The 19,210-nt window shown below is 42.9% G+C and overlaps 1 protein-coding gene across 2 annotated transcripts in view; it reads left to right on the plus strand.

Moving 5' to 3' along the window:
- The window catches only part of LOC103285795 (protocadherin alpha-C2), a 132,635-nt gene that overhangs the window by 93,720 nt on the left and 19,705 nt on the right, over positions 1 to 19,210 (plus strand). Inside the window, exons 1-3 of one of the 2 annotated variants that reach the window (XM_008141233.3) lie at positions 993 to 3,554; positions 12,672 to 12,730; positions 17,302 to 17,390. In XM_008141233.3, the coding sequence (XP_008139455.2) occupies positions 993 to 3,554; positions 12,672 to 12,730; positions 17,302 to 17,390 (2,710 nt within the window). Of the gene's footprint in view, positions 1 to 992; positions 3,555 to 12,671; positions 12,731 to 17,301; positions 17,391 to 19,210 lie in introns of those variants that run through there. The other variant, XM_054717951.1, reaches the window with a different exon arrangement.

Genomic DNA, 19,210 nt, shown 5'->3' on the forward strand with positions numbered 1-19,210 from the left:
TGCAGCTTCCTGGGGCCAAATTTTTAAAGAGAGAATTTTACAACCTGAAATATTGTTTCTTTGCCAAGGCACACACTGAAAGGAAGGGCCACATGGCTAGGATCAGACTTGAGTGTTGAATCCCAGGATCCTAGTTTTAGGTTTGAAAGAAGACGGCACTCTCTTCCCCGCCCCCCCCCCCCCCCCCTTTGCCCTAGAAGTTGAACACTTTCTGCAATACTTACGGTTTTCCAGGGAAAATGTTGGGGTCAGGCAAATAATCAATCCCCATCATTAGTAACCCCAGAGCACCCTCCCCTCGCCGCCCCCCGCCCCCGTGCGTTTGTTTCCTTTGAATGTGGAGCCGCCATCCAGGTGCCCTACTCAGCTAAGGCCTTCAGTTTATTTTCCTAAATTGCGCTTGGAAATCTTTTCCTGGGGAGCTGATAGCCCGAGTCCCAGAGACAACTGCTTTCCCCACAATAATCTCCTTACTAGACCCGGTAAGCAGTCGAGGGGCCGCGGAGGCTGGATGAGCAGGACGGTGGGGGCAGGGAGAAAGGGAGTGGCCACGTTCCCGCGGTCTGCTGGGATCCGCTGGGTCCAGAGTGAAGGAGTTGGGGCTGGAGTGGCTGGAGCGACTGAGCAGTCCGCGTTGCCGCCGTTCGCTGTCTCGGTGCGGAATCGGACCCGGACCAGCTGAGCACAACCCCCTCCCCTCTGCTTCCTTTCCCTCCCCCTTGGAGGAGCAGCGGCGGCGGTGGCTATTGGAAGCGAAGCCAAGCTGAGCGACTGGGAGGCGAGCAGAGGAGATGGGATACGGGGAGTCAGCAGGGCGGCGGGGCGAGGAGCCCTCCGGGGGGCCTACGAGGGGAGCGGCCCCCGGCGTTTGCTAGCGCGTGAGCCGTGGGGAGCCGGCGCCGGGCTGCACGAGCGGAGGCAGGGCCGGGCGGGCGGCTGGGGAAGCTGCTGCCTCCGGCCCTGCCCGGCTGCCTCCGCCGCAGCCAGTGGCTATGGAGCTGGCGGGCAGCAGATCTGGGGCGACAGAGCCTGTACGACTCCGGCCGCCCGCGTCCTGGCTGCTGCTGCTGCTGCTGTCTCTCCTGCTGCTGCTGCTGCCGGGCCCAGCGGCCTCCCAGCTGCGATATTCGGTGCCGGAGGAGCAGGCACCTGGCGCGCTGGTGGGCAACGTGGCTAGCGCGCTGGGGCTGGAGCTGCGGCGCCTGGGGCCGGGCTGCCTGCGCATCAACCATCTGGGTTCGCCCAGCCCGCGCTACCTGGAGCTGGACTTGACGAGCGGAGCGCTCTTCGTCAACGAGCGCATTGACCGGGAGGCGCTGTGTGAGCAGCGGCCTCGCTGCCTGCTCAGCTTGGAGGTGCTGGCGCACAGCCCCGTGGCGGTGAGCGCCGTGGAGGTGGAGGTACTGGACATCAATGACAACTCGCCGCGCTTCCCGCGGCCTGACTACCAGCTGCAGGTAAGCGAATCGGTGGCTCCTGGAGCGCGCTTTCACATAGAGAGCGCGCAGGACCCCGACGTGGGCGCCAACTCCGTGCAGACCTACGAGCTCAGCCCCAGCGAGCACTTCGAGCTGGACCTGAAACCCCTGCAGGAGAACAGCAAGGTGCTGGAGCTGGTGCTGCGGAAGGGCCTAGACCGGGAGCAGGCAGTCTGGCACCACCTGGTTCTCACAGCTGTGGACGGGGGCAGCCCCGCCCGCTCCGGCACGGCACAGATCTCCGTGCGTGTCCTGGACACTAACGACAATTCTCCCTCCTTCGACCAGTCCACTTACCGCGTCCAGCTTCGAGAGGACGCGCCCCCGGGCACGTTGGTGGTGAAGCTGAACGCCTCAGATCCAGACGAGGGCTCCAATGGAGAGCTGGGGTATTCCTTGAGCAGCTACACGTCGGACAGGGAGAGGCAGCTCTTCAGCATCGATGCCCGCACAGGGGAAGTGCGGGTGAGTGGGGCGCTGGATTATGAGGAGGCCTCTTCCTATCAGATCTATGTGCAGGCGACTGACCGGGGTCCAGTGCCCATGGTGGGTCACTGCAAGGTGCTGGTGGACATCGTGGACGTGAATGATAATGCACCAGAAGTGGTGCTCACAGACCTGTATAGCCCGGTGCCTGAGGATGCTGCACCCAACACCGTGGTGGCCCTCCTCAGCGTCAATGACCAAGACTCAGGCCCCAACCGGAAGGTGAGCCTGGGCCTGGAGGCCACACTGCCTTTCCGACTGAATGGCTTTGGGAACTCCTACACACTGGTGGTGAGTGGCCCGCTGGACAGGGAGCGGGTGGCTGCCTACAACATCACAGTGACAGCCACTGATGGGGGAGTGCCACAGCTCACATCCCAGAGGACACTGCAGGTTGAGATCTCTGACATCAATGACAACCCACCAAGCTTCCCGAGGGACTCCTACTCCGTCTATGTCCAGGAGAACAATTTGCCAGGAGTGTTGCTCTGCACTGTACAAGCCACAGACCCAGATGAAAAGGAGAATGCAGAGGTGACCTACTCCCTCCTGGAGAGGGAGATTCAAGGGCTGCCCGTCACCTCCTATGTCTCCATTGACAGTGCCAGTGGCAGCCTTTATGCTGTCAACTCCTTTGACTATGAGAAGTTTCGGGAGTTCTTTGTGACTGTGGAGGCCCAAGACAAGGGAAGCCCACCACTGAGCAGCACTGTGACCGCCAACGTGTATGTGGTGGACGTGAATGACCATGCCCCTTACATCCTGTACCCTACCTCAACCAATTCGTCAGCAGCCATTGAGATGGTGCCTCGGACTGCCCCTGCTGGCTACCTGGTCACCAAAGTCATAGCCATGGACTCAGACTCTGGGCAAAATGCTTGGCTCTTTTACCATCTGGCCCAGACTTCTGATTTGGACCTTTTCAAAGTAGAGCTACACACAGGAGAAATTAGGACTACCAGGAAGATGGGAGATGAGAGTGGAACCACTTTCAACCTGACCGTGGTGGTCCGAGACAACGGAGAGCCATCACTATCAGCCTCTGTGTCCATTACAGTAGCTGTGGTGGATAGAGTTTCCAAAACCCTCCCTGATACTCAGAGACATGTTAGGAGTCCTCGGACATTCTCTGAAATCACACTTTATCTAATAATAGCATTAAGCACAGTGTCTTTTATATTTCTTTTGACAATCATTGTTTTGAGCATCATCAAGTGCTACCGCTACACGGCATATGGCACCGCGTGCTGTGGAGGCTTTTGTGGAGTGAGGGAGCGGTGCTCTGCAGAACTGTACAAACAGGCCAACAACAATATCGATGCCAGGATGCCGCATGGCCTCAAAGTGCAGCCTCACTTCATTGAAGTGCGAGGGAATGGCTCCCTCACCAAGACCTACTGCTACAAGGCCTGTCTGACAGCAGGCTCAGGGAGTGACACTTTCATGTTTTACAACACAGGGGCGCACACGGGACCTGGGCCTGGGGCAGCTCCAGCAGCAGCAAGTGACAACAGGCACCTCACAGGCCAAAGTGGCCAGAGCGCTGGGAACCTGATTATTCTAAAAAATGAGGCTGTTTCTCAAAATGAGGTGAGATAGTAGTTGTGGGGGGGGGGGGTGGGGTCTTCCATAAAGTCATGCATTTTTCACACACACCTCCGGCCCCCAGTATCATGTGCGTGGCTTTATTAGGCTATTAACAGTGACAGGGGTTATCTGGTAAACTGAGTATATATAGTACCTGTGCTTTGATTATAATCTGCTGTTTCCTCTGTAGTAAAGTAGTACTAGACAGTTGTTTTACTTTCCATTTTCTTTACAGATATGAAGACTTGACCATAACATTGCTTGAGAAATAAGGATTAGTCTTAAATATTTGATGTTAAAATACAGCTCTGTAGGGAAATAGTATAGTCTCGAGAATAAAATGATGCTATAGGGCATAACATTAGGAGATTCAAGGAGAAATAGCCTCTGCTATCTATAATAATCTATAATAATAAAAGCATAATATGCTAATTAGGCCAGATGTCCTTCTGGACGTCCTTCCAGACGACCTTCTGGATGAAGTTGAAGCTGCGAGGGAAGACCGGGTCCTGGGTGCCTGCTGGTGGCTGTAGGGAAGCCTGGGTCCTGGGTGCCAGAGGGAAGCCAGTGCTGGCAGGTGTGGGGAGGAAGGCCTATGCTTGCATGCATTTTGTGCATTGGGCCTCTAGTGTTTTATAAAGGGAAAGTTCTCTTTTGAAATGCTATAGGAGTGTTGTGTTTTTAAAAGCTCTGAAGCCTAGGGGCTGTGGTGATCACCTCTGTATGCTGTTCCTGTTTATACCTTGGACTGTCTATAGTGAAAATTATCCAGTTAATATTTCTAGTAATTGCACTGAACTAATGTGATAGGATATTCTGGAAATTCATGGCAGAGGTGATATAACTAAAGAATGTGGATTTCACCCTGAAGCCAAAGTTTACTTTGGCTGTTTGCTGTGGTAACTCTTCTGTATGGGGCTGTCAGAGGAAATGAATGGTGGTAAGCAGAGAGACAAAGAACCACTTTTTGTCTGGTTGGACCAGGGAGGTAATGAGTGGATTAGGGATGTGGGGATATGCTGAAGACCAGAACAAGCTGGGGTTGAGAAGAAAGATGAGGGGAAAAGAACTCTCCTACTAGTCACCTTTCTTGGCATATAGTGAATTCATTGTAAGACGATTTCCCTGCATTTAGCTTAAATGCAATCTGTAATCTTTTGATTCCCTTTGATAATCCCTAAGGTTTTGATGAGATGTGAAGTAGCCTCTTCAAGCCCCTTTTGTCTTCTTTTTAAAAATTTTATTTATTGATTTTAGAGAGAGATAGAGATAGGAAGAGAAACATCAATTTGTTGTTTCACTTATTTATGCATTCATTGGTTGATTCTTGTATATGCCCTGACCGGGGATTGAACCCACAACCTTGGTGTATTGGGACGACCAACTGAACTACCCAGCCAGGGCAAGCCCCTCACGTCTTTAAGTTAAATGACAATTCTTCAACAGGTTCCAAAGCACACATTCATTTTCTGGATCTAATATTTAGTTTGCAATAACTACAAATGCCTTGGAAAATGGATGGCTTACTGTACATGAAAGACAGGTGTTTGTAAATACACTAGTTTTAAGTGGGCATAAGGCCAGCCTGCTCATTATTGTAAAGAATGTCTGTAAATTATTGGACAGTGCATGCATGTGTAGATGTGTTTATATAGGTGTTTGTCTCAATAAGCATGCTTGAAATAATAGAGATCTGCTTTGTGATCCTTTAAACTTGGATTTCAGAAGCCAAAAATTTCTCCATAAATAGTGATGAATTGTTATCTTCTTACACAACTACTTTATAGCTAGGATTTTTAGAGCTACTACAAAATGAGTTAATAGTAATTGTCCCTCCTACAATTTTGTGATACATTTTCTTTGCCATTTTGCTGTCTTTGTATTAATGTGCATAGTTTCACATTCTAAATCCATGCTAAACTTGAGGAAAGTAATGCATATGCACAGGAATGCCCCACCCCCTCCCCCCAAACAAACCAGAGGTGGGTTGAGAGAATTTTCTGTGTATATTGTCGGCAGATTTATCAGAAGAGCCTGAAGAGTCAGTGCTGAGCAGCCATGGGAAGCAGATTGAAGATTAAGAAAAACAGGAGGGAAAATCAAGGAACTTGTAGAATTCTTTAGATCATAGCTTTTGGAAGCATGTCAAAGGGATTGACTTTAAATAAGGATGCTGTAAGATATTTGCTTAACGAATTCCTCTTGCGCCTGGGGTAGGCCACAGATGATGAAGAGGGATGGAGAGCAGGCCAGACAAGCTTTGCCACCAGCTGTGAGCTGGAAGCTCAAGGGAATGACATGCTTACCCTCTATCTCTTGGCTCAACGCTTGGGGGCAATGGGATACATGAACCATTTGTTTTACACTGACCTATGTGTTAATGTGTACTTTGGTATACAAGCCTTTAATCTAGGGAGCAAATTCTTTGAGAAAAGTGCTTGCTCTTGTGAGATTTTGGCAGGAGAGTGCATGATTTTAATGAAGGCAAATTTCTGCCAGACACTTTGGGAAATCCAGTGAAGGGCCCTAAGACCTACAGCTCCTGAAATTGTTGCAGTGGTGGGGAGAGAGTGTCACATTGTCATAGCATGGCAAAATGGGAACAAAAATCACTCAGCTCTGAAAGTCATCACTGCTAGAACAACCTGCTACATTCCCATGTTAGGCTTTCTCTTTTCCATACCTAGTTACTGCAGATGGCAGGAGAGTCCTGGGGTGCAATGAAGGCCATGTGCCTACATTAAAATCAGATGGGGGTCGGAGAGGATGAGTAAGGGAATTTGCACTTACTGACTACTCTGCTATATAAAAATACTCTCCTTTGCAATATATGTATGGTTTCATTACTTGAAAATCACAGTAAGCATCAATAATGTGAGGAAGCAAGCTCAGAGGTTGTGACATATGAGTCACTCTGCTAGTAGTATTTTAACTCATGTCTGTCTGACTACAAAGACTATGTTGTTTGAAATAGCATGAGTTTGCAAGAATCCCAATATTTATACTCCTTCTGACATGGGATACTCAGGCATTTAGGTTACTACTAGGTTCACCTAGTAGTGTAAATTAATTGCTTTTGGAAAAAGAGTAATTCCTTGCATAGAAGTAGGTCAAAAATGGAAGGATCAATGAGTAAAAATGTTACTACCAAGCTAATATATTTTTACTTGTTTGTTTTACAATTTGCACAACCTATTAAGATCTTTTATCTCTGTTCTTTCTCTAATTTCTCTCTTGTTGCTTATTAAACTCCAGCATTTAACAGCCGACTCTAATCTTTTGATGAGTTTCACCCCCAGTGAACCACTTGTGCAATGAGGTTTTTGAAGTAACTATTTGGGAATAGGGCAGAATTTCTCTTCAGAGATTTCTGAAAACCTGATACTGAATGTGGTTAGCACTGCTTTCAGTGTCTCCAAGTAAAGGAATCAAATCTTCAGGTGAATTCTGTGCAGTTGTGGTCCTGTGACTACTACTGAGTCCCTTTGAGCACCCTGGGCAGATTTGTTTAACTGGGCCTCAATGGGACCAGTTGGTACAATATGTGAAAACCACCAAAAGACTAGTAGAAATGAGTTGTTTTGCATTCACTTTCATTTATTTTCAAAACAATTAGTAGTCACCAAATCTTCAGTTATTTCAGCCACTGTGTATACAGATTTACCCTAATTCTAGGTGCAGTGGACTAGAGAATTAACACTTTTTGTTAAGTGGCACCTAATTTATTCCCCCCCTGGACTAACTTTTCTCTCTAGTGACTCTGTCCTGGATCAGAATTTACACTTAGTGTGAAGTGTTATGGTGGCAAATGTGTAAGACGTGCACAATGGTCAGAATAGGCGAATAAATTGTATCTGTGAGCTTCCTATTTCAGTGTTTCATCCTTGAGTGGGTGAAGCTGTTTTGTTTTGCCATTTCCATATTGGTTATAGGACTGTTCTTCTGAGAAAATGTTAATTTTCTTTTGTATGATAATATAATAATTTCTTCAAATTACCTCCTTTCTCCCTTTTCTGCAGATATGCTGAGCCAGATGGAATTATGGCTGAGCTCTTCTCTGTCTCTTTATCTTGTACATATTCTGACTGATGAAGAAATCTATTTATTGTAGCTTGAATGTCATTGGCTTACCCTTTCCTCTGACCCAGGAGTGAGCCGTCATATGGGCATCTGGTCTACCTCAGAACACTCTGCAGGGACACAGTCTGGCGTATTATAAATTGTCTATTGGCATGCTGTCTGCTTGACAGAAGAGCAGAGTCAGTTCTGGATACTTGCCTTGGTTGGCCACCAATTTTTGCTTTCAATTGGAGGTCAGGATGATATCAGTTTGTAAATGTTTGAGGAAAAATTGTCATCACCATGCCCAGAGGTTGAACTAAATTTAATGGGGATTTACAGGTGTCTTTGTGACTTTTGTAGGACTTTACCTGTCCCCATGCATATTATAGTGTGAATACAAATTTAGCTTATTCATATAAAATTTTGAGCATTGTAATCTTTAATCATGATTTCAAAAATCAAAGGCCAAGAGAAATTCTTAGTGTTTTAAACTTGCGAGCCTAAATGTTATACAAGTTTTTCTTTCAAGAATTTGGACTTGAAAAATGCAAAGAAATATCTGACATTGCAAAGGTGACGGGAAATGTTAGTCCTTTGGCACATAAGCAGCCTCAGTTTGTTCCTGGCCTTGCAGGGTGGGAACTCTGGGCTCCAGGGAAGTGAAACTGTGAGTGAGAGAGTAACTGCTGCGTTAGCAGGCTGTGCATTCAGAATTAAGCAAACCTAGTATTTTCTGTTGTACTGAAACCTATTAGGTCTCCTTTAAAGTCATATTTATTTTACTTTCCTGTTCTGTGAATTAGGGGTTGTAAATGGCTTCAGAGGCAAATATTTAACCTAAAATTCTCATGTTTATCATCTTTTTAATTTGCTTTACTAGACAACTAATATGTAACAATGATTATTTTAAATGTTAGATTCCTTTTTGCCTTAGTAACCAACAGTCTGTATATTCATTTTCTATTGCTTTGTAAGAAATTGCTACCAATTGTTAAAAACAATACTCATTTATTACCTCAGGGCCCTGCATGCAGTGACTGGGTTCTCTGCTCAGGTTTTCACAAGGCTGAAATCAACATGGCAGCTGGGCTGAGCTCTTTTCTGGAGGCTTTGAGGGAAGAATCTGCTTTCGAGCTCATCCAGGTTGTTGGCAGAATTCAATTGCTTGAGGATGGAGAGCCCCATTTTTTACTATTGGCTGTAGATCACTCTCAGCTCTTAAAGGTTACTCTCCAGCCCTTGCCCATGGCCCCCAACATCTTCAAAACTTATAGTGGAGAATTTTCTCTCACATAGAATTCCTTTCATGCTTCAAATATCACTGATATCTGTCTCTGATCTCTAGACCCAGATTTAAAAGGCTCATGTGAGTAGGCTGCTACCTCCTAGATGATCCTCCTTTCTTAAGTCAATTGTGCCATGTAACATAACCTAATATGGAGTAAGATCCATCATATACAGTCTTGGAGATTATTCAGGGCATATACACTGTAGTATGTGGATCTTGGGGGCAATTTTAGGATTCTGCCTATCATTGTTTATATCAATGTTCACAGAGTATCACTGTGAAAAATCTACAGTGGATGCATCCTTAATAGAGTCCTATTAGGAAGGAAAATGAGATGCTCCACCTAGTCTCATGTTTCAGAGGGCCATTTATTGATAGCTTCAACATGAATTTTCATGATAAGAAGATAGCATATTATTTCCTGAGTAGTCCTATGACTTTATGAATGACATAGGGTATTTTTAAAAATATATATTTTATTGATTCTTTACAGAGAGGAAGGGAGAGGGATAGAGAGCCAGAAACACTGATGAGAGAGAAATATCGATCAGCTGCCTCCTGCACACCCCCTACTGGGGATGTGCCTGCAACCCAGGTATATGCCCTTGACCGGAATCGAACCTGGGACCCTTCAGTCCGCAGACCGACGCTCTATCCACTGAGCCAAACCGGTTAGGGCGACATAGGGTATTTTTAAAATATATTTTTATTGATTTCAGAGAGGAAGAGCGAGATGGAAACATCAATGATGAGAATCATTGATTGGCTGCCTCCTGCACACCCATTACTGGGGACCACGCCCACAACCCGGGCATGTGCCCCAACTGGGAACTGAACCGTTGACCTCCTGGTTCATAGGTCATTGACGCTCAACTACTGAGCCACTCCAGCCAGGAGACATAGGGTATTTTTAACCTATTTTATTTTATATCTGTCTTGGAAAAGGTGATTCACCTTTCTGTAGATCAAATATTCTATGGTAAAAGTAACAAAAATATCATTGCAGGATAAGTAAAATCTTTGTGTAATTTGGATAGAAACTTAAATGAGTTTTGTTTATCAGTTAAATTACATCACCCATGTAGAATACCTACTTGAGTTTCTCCACATCTAGAATTTTGTGACCATGATTCTACTAAAGGACTAAGCTTTGGAACAATAGACCATACTGGGGCTTTTCACCAATAGAAATTAAGCATAGTCCTGTGATGTACCATGCAAGAATTAAATAATGGCAATTAGTTCAAGGCCTTAATATATGTGTTCACTGTGTCAAGTGTATCAGAAATCAGCCTTTCAACTTGAATTTTTTTTAAGTTTAATCAAATTTGGATAAAATCTGTGTACATTTTATTTTAATTTTGTATTATGTTAATATAAAGCAATATCTGGGAAATTCAGAAGTAAAACAGAGAAAAAAGAAAAAATATAATTTCATGTAAATTTATTTAAAACACAGACTTTCACATTAGGGAGACCTAAAACATAACTATCAGCCAACTCTACCAATTAGGCAAGTAACTTAAACTCATATTTCTCATTTTTATAATTTAAGTACAGTATTGTTGCATGGTATTTTATTTACTCAAAAACATTTTAAAAACCTATAAATACCCGAATCCTGCTAGGCTCTAAGGACATAGCTATGTATCATGAATATTTCAGGATACTCATGGTTTGTGAACAAAACAGATAAATCATTTTTATAAAATGTATTGTGTAACAAAGAATGTGTTAGGATAAATGCAATGATATGTAAAAGTGCTTATCCCATTGCCTAGTGAGGATACTTAAAACATTTATTGCTTTCTTCCTTACCTTTTCCCTGCCTGATCTTACTGCCATCATAACTATGATTCTAGCATATGAAGTTCAGAAGCATCTTGTTGCTGATGGTCTATTCTAGAAAATAGCAGCATGACAAATTAAATGTTGCTGAGGAAGTGAGTTTGTGTGATGAACTGAATTTCCTGGTCAGTCCTGCTAGAACTTTGCCATTCAGCAAAATGAGGCTGGTGATTTCATTCCAAAGATCAAGCTGCAGCAATTTTCATCATGAATGTTACCCAATCATTGAAAAATTGGCAACATTAATTCAACAGATGTCAAAGTCTTTCTTGAAGGAAGGTTCTCACAACTGACAAGCTGATGCTAAGACTGCTGACAGTAAGGTGAAAGATGGTGATGATCTGATTAATAAAAAGTATTTCAGTCATATTTTCAAGTTTATAAAAGGATTTGCAAATATCTTCTCTTCTGTTCCCTCTAACACCACTGATATAAAATGGGAACCCTCTCCTTTGGTCTGTAGACGGTTTTATGCTACTATATATGGATCACCCATAGCATTTTGTGAACTTAAAATAAAACGAAGATGAAACAGCTTGCATATTCATATGTTGCCAATAGAGTGGAAAGAACCAGAGAGGACAGTTAATGAATGGAGACATTTAAAGTATCCTAGAGCTGTAGCTTTTCCTGGGCCTTGACTTTGGCTGAATCTTTGAATACCATTTAGCCATCTCAAAGTCTTTCTGGAAGTTGAGCTGCTAATCACTTCTCTAGATGTTGGGAAGAAGTGTGTTTATGTAATACTGTGCATCCTGTGAATGAACTATAAGAATGACAGGAACAAGAATTATTGACATTTTGAAATAGTTTATTGGTATTACTGTGGCTTTGTGTCTACTAAATATGATCATTATAACCCAGAGGAAAATATAAAATACAATCTCTGTCTCTCATCTTTTCACTCAAATAGAACTCAGTATTTCGTGACAGGGCCACTTTGAGAGGAACATCTATCACAGGTTTTTCATATAAAACTTTTGCTAATTGACACAATATAGTGGTGATCATTGATTTTTGTACCCACTGATTCCTGAGTAGCTTCTATTCAGCACATAATGCCCCGAACAGTATTTAGGGGCCCATGTTTTCCTCTTTGTCTCCTTCACTTTGGATTGACAGTTTGTAGACACATGGCAGCAGATCTTTCCAACACATTGGGGGTGCAGAATGAGCCATCTTTTTACATGTCAGCTACTCCCTCCCTGTGAAACAATTAGAGCTTAGTGAACAGTAGCTGAGTGAGGAGGTATGGGACTCAGAGAAGCAGAGAATTTAATGGAAAGGATTATGGAAAAGATTATGTAGCAAAACAAGGTCAAACTGCACTGTGGTTTGTTTTCCTCTTCCTAGCATTCCTCTTCAATCCGCAGAAGAGGCAGTTAGTTACCAGTTGCTGGCATTATGATGGGCATGTCGTCCTGGGTCAAACATGCTGCAGTCTACAAACCCAGCAGCGGATTGCAGTGCTCTGCAGTCCAGCCAGCCCAGCAGAGCCTGTGTAGTCATGTGCCCTGTTACAGCTCGAACGCCCAACTGAGGATGTATGTACCCCTAATGGGGCGTTTAGGGCAAAAGTAACAAAAGCTTTTCCTGTCTCAAAACAGATGGCCCTTCCACAGTGCTGCTTCAAGAACACAGACCTGTTTTGAGTGAGGTGGAGCTGAAGCCGGTCCTCACAGCATCGTTAAATCTGATTTTCTGTGATATTTAGCCTGTGCAAGGACCCTGACGAGATAATCTAATTTTCTCCCGAACTGCTATAGATATGGATATCATCTTAGTGTGACACATGAAATGGCTCCTTCAGTATTTTTTTTTAGAAGCATGGAAATATTTAAGAAACAACTAATCAATGAACATCGTCATCGGGAGATCATTGTTTGGTTATATTAACAAAAACTCCCTTTGTGATTTTGCAGCCACGACAGCCCAATCCTGACTGGCGTTACTCTGCCTCCCTGAGAGCAGGAATGCACAGGTATGTGTTTTTCTCCTTCCTTTACTCAGTGGTAACTTGAACTTTGTATGGCTCAGATAAACTATGTCTCCGGAAGCAGCTGTCAAAACTAGGAAGCTTTAGAAACTCTGCCAGGGGAATGCAATTATTTTTCTGTGTGTCTATTCCTTGAAACATTGGAAGTGGTCAGTGCCAAATGCTTCTCAAGTGCTGGCAAATGTCTCCTGTAAAATTGCAGACAGGCTGCTGTATACATTCTCTCATTAGAATTTCTATGAGGAAGTAATTCCAACTCCTTTATCCCTTCTCCATCTATACTTTCTGTCTCCTTTTCCTTCTTCTTTTCTTTTTTTAAATCCTCACCCGAGGATCTGGTGTGTGTGTGTGTGTGTGTGTGTGTGTGTGTGTGTGTGTGTGTGTGTGTTTATTTTATTTTATTTTTAAAGAGAGAGGAAGGGAGAGGGAGAGAGAGAGAAAAAAACATCAATGTAAGGGAGAAACATTGATTGGTTGCCTCCCCTATGTACCCCAACTGAGGATTGAACCTGCAACCTGGGTATGTACTCTGACTGGGAATCAAACCCACAACCTTTTGTTGTACAGGGCAACGCTCCAACCATGAGCCACCCAGCCAGGGCTCTGTCCCCTTCTTAAAACTTGTAATAATACTGATATGTTTGGACTTGAGTACTTTGTGTAATATATGTGTACATGTTGTCTACCTTGATTTGCTATTGCACATTGATAGCTATGGCCTGTCAGCCACAATAATTGATAATTATTCTTGTTCATGTTCACCCCTATTAGATAGAGTCTTTTTATCTTTTCCATCTTGTTGCTATCTTATGGCCATCAATGGCTTGGGCTCTTCCGAGGATGAGCCATGTGAAGGGCCTTTATTAAATATCTGGAGACCAAATCTAGCTTACTTTATATTAATCTAGAGTAATAGTATTACTCTGAGACTCAGATTAAATATAATTTTGCTTTCTCTATTTTGTCTCTTTGACAGTAATTGATTAACAACCATTATTATCAGAGCTGATGTAGTATCTATGCCATGGGGCCAAATAAAAGATTCATTATTTGTGAGTGTCTTTGGAAACCAAATGGGGCAGGCCAAGAAACCAATGATCACTGCCACCAAAGGGATTTTGCTTTAAAGAAGAAACAAACTTCAAACTTAAGGCCCTCAAAATATCTTGGCAACTGTTGTTTTTTAAAATACATATATATATTTTTATTGATTTCACAGAGAAAGGGAGAGGGAGAGAGATATAGAAACATCAATGATGAGAGAGAATCATTCATTGATCGGCTGCCTCCTGCATGCCCCACACTGAGGATTAAGCCCGCAACCTGGGCACATGCCCTGACCTGGAATCAAACTGGTGACCTCTTGATTCCTGGGTCAATGCTCAACCACTGAGCCACACTCGGCTGGGCTGGGCAACTGTTGTTTTTTTTTTGAGGCCATGGAGCCTTATTTATTTATTTTGTTAATCCTCACCAGAGGATATTTTTCCATCGATTTTTAGAGAGAGTGGAAGGAAAGGAAAGAGACAGAGAGAAAGAAACATCACTGTGAGAGACACATGGATTACTTTCCTCCTGTACTAGCCCCGGACCAGGGCCAGGGATCAAGCCTGTAACCGAGGTATATTCCCTTGACTGGGATCGAACCTAGGACCCTTGGGTCCCCAGGCTGACACTCTAACCACTAAGCCAAACCAGCTAGGGCTGGGCAACTGTTTTTTTTAATTTTATTTATTTTTTATTGATTTCAGAGAGGATGGGAGAGGGATAGAGAGTTAGAAACACCAATGATGAGAGAGAATCATCGATTGGCTGCCTCCTGCACGGCCCACACTGGGGATCAAGCCAGAAACCCAAGCATGTGCTCTGACCAGGAATTGAACCGTGACCTCCTGGTTCATAGGTCGACACTGAACCACTGAGCCATGCTGGCTGGGCTCTAGGCAACTCTTAAATTGATCTTCACCAAACCTAGATCAATTTTTGAAGACAGAACGTACAAAGTATGTTGAGTTAATGAAAAGTTAGTTTTAGTCTATTAAAAATGCATTAAATTAAAAGGAATTAATATATTCTTAAGCATAACATTACAGATTGAGGAGAAATCATTATACTGGCTGCTATTTCTGAATGAGAAGCAATGAGTAAAGGGCTGAACATTGGTAGCTGACTTGGTGAGATGTTACATTGGAACCTGGGTCATAATTTTAGGCCAAAAACATTTATGCAGAGGCCATAGAGTAGATATCAGAAGGATTTTTTTGTTTGTTAGAGACCAGCTATGCTTTTGCCTGTATCTGAGCTATTGTGTTGGAGCTATGCAAAAGGAAAAAGCATGGTTTACCATACCAACTCTTTCCCTATTGAATTAGTGCTTTACTTGAAAAGTACCAAAGTGATGAGATACACTTTAAAAGTAACATTTAAATTAAAATACTAAAACATATCACACCCTTATCCCATTTTTAAATGAAAAAAAAAAAAAGTCAAACATGCTCCTATTCAGGTTTCAATTAAGATATGGATTTAAGTAGGATGAAAATGAAATAAAGCTAAATGTAATTTTTTACTCACAATGTAGTACATTAACTATATATTAGAGCAGTGATGGCGAACCTATGACACGCGTGTCAGCACTGACACGCGTAGCCATTTCTGATGCCACGCGGCCGCTGAGGCGGCTGCATGCCGAGGTTGAAACATTTGCTGCTCCTGAGGATGAAACATTTGCGAAATAATGTTTTTTCCTCAAAGTGACACACTACCCGAGTTATGCTCAGTTTTTTGGCAAAGTTTGACACACCAAGCTCAAAAGGTTGCCCATCACTGTATTAGAGTTATGCATCTTTTTTATACATGTGCTTGGCTTCTTGGCCTTTCCAGCTTCAGGCATCATGTTAATATTCCTTTGTAAATTCTGCTTTGAGCCGAGCTGGTTCTAGGGTAGTTACAGCTTCAGAATGAATCTGATTGAACCCATATAATTTAAATCCAGGAACACCTGAAGGATATTAATATTTGGAAAAAAAGAGAATATTCTAGGGTGTAGATGAAGGGAATAATAGCAACAGATCAGAGCCTAATAATTGATTTTCCAAAGAGTAAGAGAATATTAAACTTGTAGATGCCCTTCTCCCACAATAGTTCAAGTTCGCCTGTTCTGTTGCCTCATATAACCCCTTCAAACAGTAGTGTAAGTTTTATTTTAGCAACAACGTGCAAAATTAATGAATGTCTAGTTTAAAAGAGTCCTCTAATATTGGTGAGGATTTTCTTTACCCTTAGGGTCCCACTTGTTCCTTTCTTTCTTCATTCGTCCTACAAATATTTGATAGTCTAATATGTGCTAGCATTAGATATACACAAATGACTACAATGTTCTCTCCACCCTTGACCAGTTTATGTTCTATCTCTGCTTGCTTCCAATAGTCTTCCAGTTCATGTCTGACTCCCTGCCATATTTCAGGCTGAATTGCTCTCTTCTGAACTGGGATACACGAATGGTGATGTTACACTTCCTCTAGTCCCTAAATGTAGGTTGAGTCATCTATGAATGAATGATACAGAAAGATTGGCTCAGTGGTTGAGCATTGACCCATGAACTAGGAGATCATGGTTCAATTCCTGGGCAGGGCACATATCCGGGTTGCCAGGCTCCATCCCCAGTGGGGGGGCATGCAGAAGGCAGACAATCAATGATTCTCTCTCATTATTGATGTTTTTATTTCTCTTTTCCTTTCCCTTCCTCTCTAAAATCAACAAAAAAATAATTTTTAAAAGATACAGAAAGGGTAAAACAGAATATAAGGTTAAGAATTAATTGGGTAGCCCTAGCTGGTTTGGCTCAGTGGAGAGAGCGTCAGCCTGTGGACTAAAGGGTCCCAGGTTCCATTTCAGTCAAGGACACATGACTGGGTTGTGGGCTTGATCCCCAGGTGGGGGCATTCAGGAGGCAGCCAATCAATGATTCTCTCTCATCATTGATGTTTATATGTTTCTATCTTTCTCTCCCTCTCCTTTCCTCTCTGAAATCAATAAACACATATTTTTAAAAAGAAGAAAAAAAGCAATTAATTCAAAAAAAGAATTACTTGGGTAGCCAAACTGGAACAATATTACAGTTATCAGCAAATAATTTTTGTGTGTTTTCCTCTTTGCTATAGAGAATCCAGAAACAAGAGAACCAGCAAGAGAGGCTTGGGGGCTTTTGAGAACAAGCTCTCCTCATCTGCTTCAGCATTAAGATGTTAAAACAGCATTAGCCCTCTGATGGGTTTCCAGTTAGATTAAATGAAGACCATGGCATTAATGAAGACCAAAATTGCCATAAAAGTAAAACATGCTTATTGACTAAATATAGCAGGCAGTAAGTCAGCAATGCTTTTGCAGTTTCTGCAAGGTGACTGCTCAGCAGTAATTGCTTCTGTTCGAGCATGAGTAGAATGTGTTAGCTGCAGCCCTGCCTCCAGAGATGTATAAGTACTTTCTGAGGGTGGAATGAGATTTGGAAAGGCATTTATGGTCTAATTGTTATTTGGGTCTATGTGTTTACTCAGCTCTGTGCACCTGGAGGAGGCTGGCATTCTACGGGCTGGTCCAGGAGGATCTGATCAGCAATGGCCAACAGTATCCAGTGCAACACCAGGTAAAGACCCAGGGTCTCTCCCTTCTTGCTTGGGTTCTGGAAAGCGATTAGATAATCTGTTTTTGTAAGACCAGGATTGTTAATGGCTCTCTATTTATTCTTTCTTTTCCTTACACGTATGATTTCCTTACATACATGGTTATTTTGATTTTCTACTTAATGCCCCTCAGGAGTAGAAAACAGATAACATAAAATGTGCGCGCGCGCACGTGTGTGTGTGTGTGTGTGTGTGTGTGTGTGTGTGTGTGTGTGTGATTTTCTAAAATAATCAAGTAACTTTCAAATGTTTAGCTTCTCCGAGTTTCACAGAAATTTGGTGGCCTCATGCGCAAAAATGACATTGGGAGCAAAGATCTTTTGGTTGAAGACAATGGAAACCCATTCAAAGTAGTGAGCAAAAGGGAGATGATAGATAGGTAGGTAGATAGGTAGATAGATAGATAGATAGATAGATAGATAGATAGATAGATAGATGGATGGAATGGGGTTTTTCGTGGAAGTAGAAAGTTATAAGACCAAGGCACCACTCTCTGACTTAAAGTCAAAGTCAGATCTGCTTCTTTCTGTGCAACTACATCATTCTGTAGACTGACCTTTACTGCCTTAACATGCACATTGCCAAACATGACTGCTTCATAGTTTCTTAGTTCAGAGGACCAATGGAGACCAATTCCTAATTCAAATTTTCAAGAAAAAGGATCTGCCAGGTTGAATCAAGTCACATTTTCTTAGTTTCCTTATTCTTACCCCATCACTAAAGCAGTGTTATATAATAAAAAGATGGCTTTGGGGGCTCATCCCTGTGGCAGTTTTCAGAAAGGAAGGGTTATGGAGATTGCAAATGGTGTCTTCCATAATCCTCTATGAATAGAACATCATGATGATGATAATAGTTAATAAATTATTGAGCCATATATACCCAGACTCTGTGCCAAGCACATTACATGTATGATTTCATTTATTTGTCATGACAATCTTGCAGGGGATTTAGTATGTCGATTTCACATATGAGAAACTAGAGACACAGAGAGGTTAAGAAACATACCCAGGTTCATGTGGCAGAAGTAGAATCAAACCCAAGTGTGTCTTGCTTCATAGCCAAGTGTATCTAGCACTTATATTCAGAACATGGCTGGCTTGCAAAAATTTATCCAAATTCAAATACATACTCACATACATAATAGATGACATAAGTTTGTGTGTAAAAAGTACTTTCCAAAAATACTCAGATGCCTTTCAAATGATTAAGCTATCTAAGTAACATGTGCAGTTAAGGGCCCATTTTTGCTGGCAACTCTAAGGGCTTTCATTGATTCTAATCAGCCAGCATTTGCTATTTATGAATGTTGCATAATTTAACTAAAAGTCACATTTGTCAAAAAAACAAATGTACAAGTTAAAGCAATTCATTAGAGAGCTAATATTGCCAGATGGCAAGAGAAGAACATTCATTGACAAATCTGTAGCCCCAATGCCAATGATGGAGTGAAGAAGTGATGGATGAGCAGGTGGGTTTAGACTGCCAAGTGTGGCAGGATGGGGAGGCCTCTGGAAAGGTGAGAACTACCCAATCAAAGCAGCCACACGAAGTCATGCCCTGCTACCTTCATGTCAGGACTTTTCTTGTTCTCATAGGTCAGTCTGGTGAGCCAAGAACTAACTTTGAATACATTCTCCCTTTCATTGATGATGCTGGTTGATGTATATTCCTAGGCAAATGTGAAATAGAGACTGTGTACTGATGTAAGTTTGTGTGTAAAAAGTACACACAATGTTAGGAAGCCATCTTCTTGCCAGGACATAGGGAAGGAGTTTCCATT

This window comes from Eptesicus fuscus, chromosome 6, assembly GCF_027574615.1.
Source record: "Eptesicus fuscus isolate TK198812 chromosome 6, DD_ASM_mEF_20220401, whole genome shotgun sequence".
Classification (NCBI taxonomy): Eukaryota; Metazoa; Chordata; class Mammalia; order Chiroptera; family Vespertilionidae; genus Eptesicus; species Eptesicus fuscus.